Source organism: Typopeltis vanoorti, chromosome 14 (assembly GCF_054136105.1).
Source record: "Typopeltis vanoorti isolate ZY-2024b chromosome 14, IOZ_Tvanoo_1.0, whole genome shotgun sequence".
Classification (NCBI taxonomy): domain Eukaryota; kingdom Metazoa; phylum Arthropoda; class Arachnida; order Uropygi; family Thelyphonidae; genus Typopeltis; species Typopeltis vanoorti.
Window position 1 is genome coordinate 65,817,119 of NC_143562.1, and position 11,223 is coordinate 65,828,341.

The 11,223-nt window shown below is 32.2% G+C and overlaps 1 protein-coding gene across 1 annotated transcript; it reads left to right on the forward strand.

Moving 5' to 3' along the window:
* Positions 1 to 9,590: 9,590 nt before the first annotated feature.
* LOC150099552 (opsin-3-like) lies at positions 9,591 to 10,451 on the forward strand. Its single transcript, XM_090403456.1, has one exon. The coding sequence runs from the start codon at positions 9,591 to 9,593 to the stop codon at positions 10,449 to 10,451; it is 861 nt and encodes a 286-aa protein (XP_090259582.1).
* The last annotated feature ends 772 nt before the right edge of the window (positions 10,452 to 11,223 follow it).

An 11,223-nucleotide genomic window follows, 5' to 3' on the forward strand; every position in this document is an offset into this window, starting at 1 on the left:
GGATGAAACAAAGCAGTTTGGAGAAGGAAAAACTCTGTGACTTCCGTATGAGGTACGTCAATTCATTCTTCATTAAACTTCTTTTGAAAGTTCGTTCTTATCTCGTCGATAGGATTTAAACTCCAGCCTGCCCAATCAACGAATGTTATTGTAGAGACTCTGAATTCAGAAGATAAATTAGATTTCATTATCATTTAATGATTTTTAGATTCTTTATAAGATAGACGATTTCTTTTATTTAAAAAAAAATCTTTTGAATAAAAAAATTTGAATTTTTCTGTATCGTTTGACTTTTCTTGTGAGACAGGATACTATTCTTAGTAACATTCTCACCACAAAACTTCACATTTCTCGACTCTCCCCACCCCCATCCCTTTCTCGTCAAAGTGCGAGACAAAGAAAAGAAAGGAACACGTGGATTGCTTTCCGATTCATTACACCTGAATATTGACTGTCTTAAAACGTGTTTTCTTAGAACCATTTTACAACTTTTTCTTGTATTTTTTCTTCAGTAATGCCTTTTACTTTCTTTACTGTTACATAAAACTTTTCATGTAGTACAGTAGCTCAATCCCCTTATCCGTTGGGGATACGTTCCAAGACCCTCAGTGAATACCTGAAACCGTGGATAGTACTGAACCCTATACATACATACCTATGATAAAGCTTAATTTATAAATTACGCACAGTAAGAGAGTAACAACAATAACTAATAATAAAATAGAACAATTATAACCACAACTGTAATAAAAGTTATCTGAATGGAATCTTAGCAACCTGAGCATATGTATTTTATCATTATTTATTTATTTATTACTTTATGAAGTCGTGAACTTTCACCTTTTCACTTTAGAACTTTATAAATTAAAAATTAATTTTTTAAAAGTAAATATTTTAAAAATAAGTTTTGAAAAATTAAAAATTACATTTAAAAAATTTTTTAAATTAATTTAAAAAAATTTAAATTTTAAAAATGTAATTTAAAAAATTTTTAAATTTTAAAAATGTAATTTAAAAAATTTTTAAATTTTAAAAATGTAATTTAAAAAATTTCAACTTTTAAGTTTTATACAATTCAATATTTAAATTAATTTAAATAATAAATTTAAAAAATAAAAATTTAGTGTAAACAAATGCAAGTAAATTTTAAAATTTTAAATATAATATGTTTTATATTATATAATATATAATATAAAATTTTAAAATATAAAATTTAAATTTAATATGAATAAATGCAAGTATATGCTGTTTGGTAAGAATGCAGTATTAGCTTGATATGAATTTAATGGGCAGCTGTATCCATTCAGTATTTAGAAACAGTTCGTGAATACAAAGACTGGATATTTTGGCTGATAGAGAATTGGTAAGACAGCGAGTAAAGCTCAGATTAATTAAACGAAGCTTAACTTGTAGGGAAAGGAAGTAATGTTACCACCACACGAGGCTTTAGTTAGGTCAATATTGATTTATGGCTATCAGCTTTACCATCAAGATTCTTAATGGGTGACAAGAAAATTGAGGATGCTCAGAGAAGATGAACTTCGTCTATGGCGAAGCTGCATCGTGACAGGTATGAGGATCAGTTAGTCGCAATGTATGGAACAAGAGACGGAGAGGCATATATTAGATAGATAGCAAGAGTTTGTTGCATTTGGCTGAACTAAATCTTGACTACAACAGTGGGTTTTAAAGAATATCAACTATGCACTGATGATTAGCATAGGTAATTAGGAGTCAATATATTAACTATTAATAATGCTGCTATTGATTAGTATAGTAATAATAGTTAGTATAATTATAGCGAATTAGCGCTGTTGGCCATATTGTTGCTGTAGTATTATTATTGCTGTTTATCAATGAACAGTATTAATGATATGCAGGTGGCGCTTCAGCCTGTAAAGGAGTTGTAAGAGAAGCTCAGAGAAATGGAAATTTGAAACACCCTTCTTTTATGATGTTTGAATTAAAAAAAAAGTTTCGTTGTACTCGTATATGTATATGGATATACAAAAAATAGAAAGAACTGGGCGTTAAGGTTATGTGGGTAGTGCAGACAGATCTTCCAAGATCGAGTTAGTTGGTTTTGGTGTGAACTTCTTGGAGCTAGTTTATTTTCTTCAAAAATGAAACAGACTGAGAACATTTTTATTTTAACAGTAGTGCTATGCCAATTTATCATAGAATAGGAACGAACTCGTAGAGCGCATGCAGTTTGTACTATCGAACAGATACTCAACAGGAGGTGACCTACTGTTACACTGATTTGGAAGTATTTAAATCAATACAATATTATGCCTAACAAATATGTTGGGCTTTCAGAATATTTCATTCTTGTAATTTTTCCTTTTTTTACAGTTATATTATCAATACATAAATAAATAAAAAACGAATCTCTAACCTAATACATATTTGTCGTACCAATATTTTAGTTTTGAAAGAGGTAACTTGGAAATAATATTGGTGTAAAGGGAACGCTTGATCCAATGCTTCTTTTCAGGATTAGATTAGATGGATGGACTTACGTTTCCTTGTGACAGGTTAATAATCCATGTCTTCTTCTTGATTTCATGATATTAGGTTTTGTGACATGCTTTCCGGTCTCATATTATCTCTCTGAGGATCTTCCTCCAATATATATATATATATATATATATATATATGTGTGTGTGTGTGTGTGTGTGTGTGTGTATATAAGTTGTTATTTGTAATAAATGATTAATAAATCACCTGAAAAATTCTCTGGCATTTTGTCGTCATCTACCTGTTGCTTTCATGGTAGGGTTTGTTATACATTTCAGTAACACGTGATTCTCCTACTCCCCAAGAGTTCAACGAAATATTGTTGCAGATGAGAGTAAAAGTCATAATATTTTCGACCATGTTAAGTCTGTTTCAGTGAAATAAACTACTGGAAATAAAACCCTATAGACTTCTTAACAAATCTCTCTCTCTTTTTGTTGTTGAGGAGTGTGGAGGATATTTTTTTACGTTTGTCATCAAAATGCGTTCGCTTGTCATCGAGTGGCAATTTCGACAATAATTTGTCTTTCAGATATTAGATCGATAATATTCCCCACTCAGAATCCAGGTGGGTGATCAAATCGCACTTTCTAAGAGTGTTGTCATAACCAAGGAAGACTCAGAAGAACGCTTGAGTGGGTGGTCTGACGTGCTTATGATGACAAGATCTAAATGGACCACAGTTTCAACGCTATCCATTTAGGCTTAATGCAACGAACCGACAAAGACTTTTTGGAAACATCGGTTACAGCTGTGGATTAGTTGGTTGATGATGATCAGTAAACGTCTGTGGCGTGGGACTTGCAATCACTCTTATAATGTAGCCCGCCTACTGAGTGTGTGTGTGCGCGATCAATCAGCGATTGTCAAGACTTCGGTAACATCGCAATTACAGTATGCTTCAAAATTACCTTTTTTTGTGAGTCATTGAATACAGATATTACTAGCGACATCTATTACCATTACTAGCGACATCTAGCGACAACATAAGAATCGGTGAAACATCTCTGCCAAACATGATCGCGTGAATGAAATTTAGCTATTTAATTGGGAAAAAAGAAGCGTCTGATTAAAAATATCGAGAGTTAAGAAATCAGAATCATAAATCCAGTCATAATTAGTTTACGTAGACTAAAGAGCACATCACGTGTAAATATTGGCAGTCTTACTACCAATAATCATTTCATTCTTCAACTATTTAAAAGTGTAGCATCATAACAATCACATGACCTCGCACTAAAGTAGCGCTGTTATTGTAGATACAGATTGGAGATAAAATCAAAGGCATAAATATGACAGCACTTGTTTATTAAATGATAAAAAAAAACACAGTAAACTATGACTTAGTGAACTGCTGACCAATTAGACTTAAATTTTTGCTAAATATTATATGACGAATTTCTTATGAACGCACCACACTCTTATATCTTTTATTTCAGGCATGTATACGATGTCTTCTAGCCATTAGGTAGAAGGCCATTATGGAAGGATATCCAACTTACACCAATACCTGCTGGGAGAAAATACTGACCCCTGAAATGATGGCTATTGTTCCTCACCAATGGCTTCGTTTCCCTCCTCCAGAACCCCGAGTCCATTATATAATGGGAGTGCTTTATACTGTTGTCCTGGTACCCGCTTTATTGGGAAACATGACAATCATTTGGTTGTTTTGCACGTGAGTATACGTTATTTTGGAGTAGATTCTGTTACATAATGGAAAGGGGAAAGTAGTGAAAGGGACATGCGCAAAAGATTTAGCTCAATATGTCTAACACATACCGTTATAATAGTAAGAGCATAAGATATATAAGAGTCTAATAAGTCTTCGGTTATGAAACTCTATTTCAATCGAGTATGTTCTTTAACCTTTTTAAAAATACAATTTTAATAGTATTTCAGCATTATTAAAAACAATATTCATAAAATTAATTTTTTTAATTTGTATTGCGTGTTTTTAATTTTTAAATTTTTAATATTGCAATTTTTAACGCTAAAAAATTATTTAAATTTTATTTTTAAAATTTTGTAAATTTTAATTCATCACATGACCTCGTATTAAAGATAGTAAAATTTTATAAATTTTAATTTTATTTTTAAAATTTCTAAAAATTTTAATTTTTTAAATTTTTTTATAAATTTTAATTTAAAATGTTATGAAAATCTATTTCAATGGAGTATGTTCTTCAACCTTTTTTTAAAATACAATTTTAATAGTATTTCAGTATTATTAAAAACAATATTCATAAAATTAATTTTTTAAATTTGTATTGCGTGTTTTTAATTTTAAAATTTTTAATATTTCAACTTTTAACTCTAAAATTTTAATTTTAGCGTTAAAAATTGAAATTTCAATTTTTAATTTTATTTTTAATTTATTTTCTTTTTTAATTTTATTTTTAAAATTTTGTCAATTTTAATTTTATTAAAATTTTGTCAATTTTAATTTTATTAAAAAAATTTAAATTTTAATTTTTTAAATTTTTTTTATAAATTTTAATTAAAAAAATAAAATTTAGAAGAAAAAATTAAAATTTAGAATTCTTTATAATTAAATTTTACTGTTTAAAAATAAATCTGAATTTAAAAAATTAATTTAAAATTAACATAACTTTTTAATTGAATACAGTATATATTTTAAAGCTTTTGTTTTTCTATTTTTCAGTTTTTAAAGCTTTTATTTTTCTATTTTTTATTTTTAATCTTTTAATTTTTTAATTTTTATATCTTACTTTTTTTTAAATGAAACATTTTTATTTTAAATTTATTTTATTTATAATTAAAAATTTTAATTCTTAAGTTTTTAAAATGAAAAATGCTTAAAATTTAAATATCGCTTTTAATATTCTTTAAAGAGTTTTGATAATCTATTTATTAAAGTTGATTTTTTTTTGTACTTACCTTGTAAATCAACTTGAAATAAATTCGATTGATTGCAGTGGTTTCAATAATGGCGTCAGAATTCTACACTTTAAGAGGAATTTTTTTCTTTTTTGAATTATTTTTAAGTTTATTTAAATGTTCGATTTCATCAACGAAGTTTGTTGATGAAATCGAACAAACGAAGTTTAAAATAACTAATTTAATACTTCAGTGTATTTAAAAAGGATTTGTAGTTTTTTTTTTCCGATTTAAACTCATTCAGTTTTATTTGCTGAATTGACAGAACTGTCAAAGTGATCGTTGATTCTCCTACCAGAATGAACTATGCGTACTGTTATTTGCTGAGTGCAAATGTCGCTTTATTTGAAGAAGAGAGTTGGGCGACTTATGGGAACAGATGGAGTTGACAATTAGAAGAAGAAGTGTATGTCCAGAAAGGCTTTTAGCCTTGTATTTTTTCCCCTACTTTGCGTAGGAAGGCCATACAATAAAGCTACGAAATATCATTTCGTGAAGGTTTTGTTGGAAAGATTTCTTGACATCGTTTTTTTTTTTTTCTTCTTCTTTCTTTTGTGTGTGTGTAAACCTTTCTATTCCCTGCCATTATAGATATTTCCATTTTACCATGGTAACGGTAACGTTGTTTGCTCTGACATTCTCTCGTAGTGATCTTGATTCGTTTTTGGTTATAAACACAAGTTGGATATTTAACTTTCAAATGGTTACGAAGGTGAAATTAATACTATTCTCGTGCTTATAAACAAGATTTGAAATGTCAAAGATGAATAAACACTAGCATTTGACCAAACATTAAATAACCGAAGATATCCATCGCATTAAGACACGCAACAAGTGTTCACTTTAATAGCTACACTTTTAAAGTTTATTTCTAAAGGTCAAACGGACTCTTGTATTCCATTAAAACACGCAGAACAGAAGAGAATACAACACAGATCAATGATGCGCGGATTATGTGAAGAGGTGCTGATTCGGTGTCTTATAGAAAATAGCTACTAAACCATTATCGGCTTTTGCATGTAAGAAGCTTAGAGGGGAAAGATCTTATACTAACACATATTTTTAAGAAGTGTCTATGAAATTAAAAGCTTAAAGTTTTAATGTTTTCTTGGGATGTGCATGACTACATCGCTTCCTTCAAAGGGAAAACAGAGCTGAAACCGACTGTTGCCCACGAAAAGTATGGAAGTATGACGTCATATCCGTGTTTGTTGAAACACAAACCAGAAAAACTAGTTTATTATATAGAAATATCATTACTTAGTGTTATTTTGATTACCGGATTTCAGTAAAATAAAAAAAAAAAACGATATTTTTATTACAGGACCCGATCCTTGAGAACTCCAGCCAACTATCTCGTGTTTAACCTGGCTTTCAGTGATTTTTTGATGGCTAGCAAAATGCCTTTGTTCATTTACAATTGTTTTTGCTTAGGACCAGCGACTGGACTTTGGGGTAAGCTTTTCTGTTTATTAAAATTGAAGAAAACTTTATAATAATTACTTATAAACGTCTTTCTGGAATATCAATGCATTTCTAAAACTCCAAGTCTGCTTTCTTTAGGCACATCAATGATATTAGAATAACAAAAAGTGTGCTATCTTTGCACATAATGATATTGAGTTGGTGTTCCTGAAGCATATAACGAAAAAGTCACCGTTGAAGGCGCTGTGCATTTATTTGTGTTTGAATATGCTTGACTAAGTTCTTAAATCTAATTATAGCCGACTTAATTAAACAGGATCTTTACAAATATGGTAGAAGGGTTGTACAGTGCTTAAGCATTTATGACCTCTGTAAACATCTCTTATTTAAGTCTCCGCCAAACGTGTTATTGACGAGATTAATTTACTTGAGTAGTTATCACGCTATCCGAAGGAAGTGTGGCAACTATCCTGTAGGCAGACATAACATCCAGCTATATTGAGTTAAATTATACATGCGTAGTCATAAAATTAGGATGTTTACCTCTACCGTGTATGACTTATGTATGTTAATGGGAACCAGCATCAGTAAAAAGGAGGGAAAAAAAGAAAACAGAAAATGGCATGATTGTTGGTTGTAGCATTACAAATATCCTAAGTTTACTGCGCTAAACATCAGTAGATAAAAATAACAAGATCTATATTCATTTCAACAGTTACCCAAGTTCCAGAAGGGGCATTGTCGATTCGCTATTATTGTTGGAATTTATCAACGAGCAGTGTGATCATCAAGGAACTCATGAAGAAGGGAATGAGATATTTGATGAGATATTTTATACAAATATTACAAATAATGAATTGTGTTTGATGGTCTATGGAAAACTGTAGTTTATTTCTTCTAATAGTATTTCTTGTTAAAAAAATGTACTTTTTTACATTTTTTTACAATCATGAGCCAATACATCACCACTTACCGAGTAGTGTGTTGATCTTCCTTTAGCAAAGATAACCCAAAGTACCTGTCTTGGTATTGACTCCATAAGAGCACGGAAGGTGTCCAGAGGTATTCTGAACCAAGTAGATAGAATAACTTTTCGGAGGTCAGCGATCAAAGCACTTAGATCAATCTGAGGATGTTGCTCCACATGATCCCAAATATTCGAAGCAACCAGGAGATTAGACGGAGGAAGAAAGTATACGGAATGCTTGGGACACGGAGCGTTGTTTCAATATTGGAATACCATACTTGGCATAATAATAACAATCTATAAAAACGGAAGAATGTCAAGTAAAAAAATAATAATAATAAATAAATAAATATTTATTTGTAGAGTTTTTGCCTACGTTTCATAGGCATTGTAGTACAGAATTCCAAACAGCAATCAAAAATAACAGAAAATCCTACAAAACGCGCCATTTTAGTAGCTAATGTGAGACATCTAAAATAATTATTAATAATTTTCTAACTAAAATAAGTACAATTAGGAAATATTAGCATATTTTAAAAGGATTATCTCCAGCAAAGGGAATAAACGTAGACCATTGGGTCTGTTTAAGTTAGGACAATAGAGTAATGTTCCACACATTTCTTTATAAAGACGTACTGTAAGAAAACAACTTTTATTGGAAGACTTGTCTTATTCCAATTTATTCCAAACAGCATGCTCAACAAGTTCAGGCTCATGATATTTATGTTCTTCAAGGCGAATAAAGGCAGATCTTCCAGTTTGTTCATAATAAGATAAGTCACAAGGAATATGGTAGACGACGAAAAACTAGCAGATGAAGTTTATCGTTAGGAGAAGCGAAAAAGGTGGAGATTTTTCTGACCTGGCGAAAGGCAACAAAAATGTTCAGTGATTTGAAAAATTTCTGTTCGTTCAGAAATAGGAATGCGAATTATTTCTTCTGGATTAAAAGAGGCAGATATTCCATAACTGTTGAATGTTTTTCTTCTTCTTTTTTTTGATGGAGTCATTAAAACCATTTAATAAGAAGATGGATTTCATATGTTGTAATTACTTTTGTAAAAGTTCGTCAGAAAAACATAAAGAATAAGCATGATTTAATAAAGTCTTAATGGTCCCTGCCTTTTCAGTAGGATGATAGTGAGAATCAGCATGGATATTGAAGCCTGTATGAGTCTTCTTCCAGAAAACAGAAAATCTGTAAACAGCCATTTGACTGACAAAAAAAAATTAGTACACCTAAAAAGACTATTTGTTTATCCATTTCTTTTTCTAAGGTGAACTGGATCCTAGGATGAAGTGCATTTAATTTTGGAAACTTCTGGAACTCAGAGGAGGGGCCATTCCAAAAATATCATCGACATATTTGTACCAACTAAAGGTTAATATCGCTTAATTTGATATCTGCAGACATCATCCACATACTGGGTACTGTTAAATAAATAATTAATAAAATTGTTATGATCGTACAGCTAAGATTTAAAGCAAGTGTTCAATTTGAACCTACATAATTTTTATAAAGAAAAGAAATAACAGAAGTCCATAAATGTGTTCATATGATCGATTTAATCGAAAGAATAAAACAGATATTACAATCATCATATGAAAAATCCGTTGTTTATTTTAAATGGGTGTATTTATTTTTCTAGCCTAGTGATTTTGTAGAAGTTTGCTAATACCATAAGTAGCCGTGGATCTTACTAACATACCTGATTTTCTTACCGTAGGTTGTCGTCTCTATGGAACGATTGGTGGTCTTTCTGGTACGGCTTCCATTATGAGCATTGCCTCAATGGCTATTGAGCGCTATTCCTGCATCTCGCAACATCTAAAACCAGCCAGCAACATGACCTACAGTCAAGCTGGGATTAAGGTAGGCTTCATCTGGATCTACTCGTTAATCTTCAGCCTCTTCCCACTGTTTGGTATTAATCGCTACGTTCCCGAAGGTTTTTTAACCAGCTGTAGTTTCGACTATCTAGCAGAAGACTGGACTAGCCGAGGATTTATAATAGTGTACTTCGTAGCCGCTTGGTGCATTCCATTGTTTGCCATATGCAGGTGCTATTTCGGCATCCTCTCAACGGCCCGTCAAAACCACAAACTTCTCAGAGCTCACGCGTGTTCCGACACCATCCGAAGCATCAATGATCGACACAGAGAGCACATGGAGTTACGGCTTGCCAAGATCATCCTGGTTCTGATAGCCCTGTGGGTGCTGGCTTGGACTCCCTACGCTCTGGTGGCATTGGTGGGTGTGTTTAGCAGAGGACGATATCTGAATCCTGTCTGTTCAATGGCTCCAGCTTTGTTTTGCAAGACTGCAGCTTTTATCGATCCATTTGTATACGGCCTCAGCCATTCAAGATTTCGCACAAATCTCAAACGCAGGTTACCATGCTTGTGTATCGACGATCGCAAGTCCCCCGATCGCTCTAGAGCCTTCAGTAGTGTCGCCCGATGCTCTTTTGTAGCCGCACAAGATAGTCCCAAAGGAGATGCCAAAGTAAGAATCTGTCAACTGGCTGCAGATGGAAGTCAAGTGGAGTGGAATGTCATGAAGCACATGGTGGTGTATTCATTCCCTCTCGGTGGTGAACGTATTCACGAGAAGAAGTACGACGAGACTTTCTGTTAAATATTCATAAATCGAGTCATATGACTTCGAAATGCCTGATGTTGTTGAAACGAACTTCGTGTGGAACTCTCAGTGGCATCTAGTGATAGCACTTACAATTTGACACTATTAAATGATTCAGTTGCGAAGTACATTGCTGTATTTATTTGTTCAGCTCACAAATGGCTGTTCATGATATTGATATTTTTCTGCAATGCAAATTAAAATGAATAAATCAAAATGAAAAGCTCATTTGCTTGTCCACAGGAATTAAAATAAAATTTAATGTAATAAGTTTTCGTTATTAAACTTTCTATTTTGTCTGTCTGTCTCCTCATTTCAATTCTTCATTTACTAATTAAATCGTTTTAAATTAAAAATAATTACATATACTGTTTCCTGGTTGGAAAAAACAGTCTTCTTCTTTTACTATGCTTTATCCCATGTTAAACAGGGTCGACGCACCGATCTTTAATCTTCCTCTTCCAAATTCTCCGGTCCAGGGCGTCCTTCGGACTCCATCCTTTCTCCGTAAGATCCTCTGTCACCTTATTCTTCCACCTGAGCTTGGGCCTGCCTCTTTTCCTCCTTCCCTCCAACTCCATATACTCCACTCGTTTACTAACATACTCCTCACCCTTCCTCTCTACATGTCCAAACTACCTCAGTCTACGTTCTTGTATCTTCTTGCCAACTGGTCCCGCCTTAACCGTCCCTCTGATGTAGTCATTCCTTATCCTGTCCTTTGTCACACCACTCATCCATCTCAACATCCGCATCTCCGCTACCTCCA

What these genes read in the sequence shown, in the direction of transcription:
- LOC150099552 (XM_090403456.1), top strand. Translation starts at nt 9,591, where the DNA reads ATGAGCATTGCCTCAATGGCTATTGAGCGCTATTCCTGCATCTCGCAA.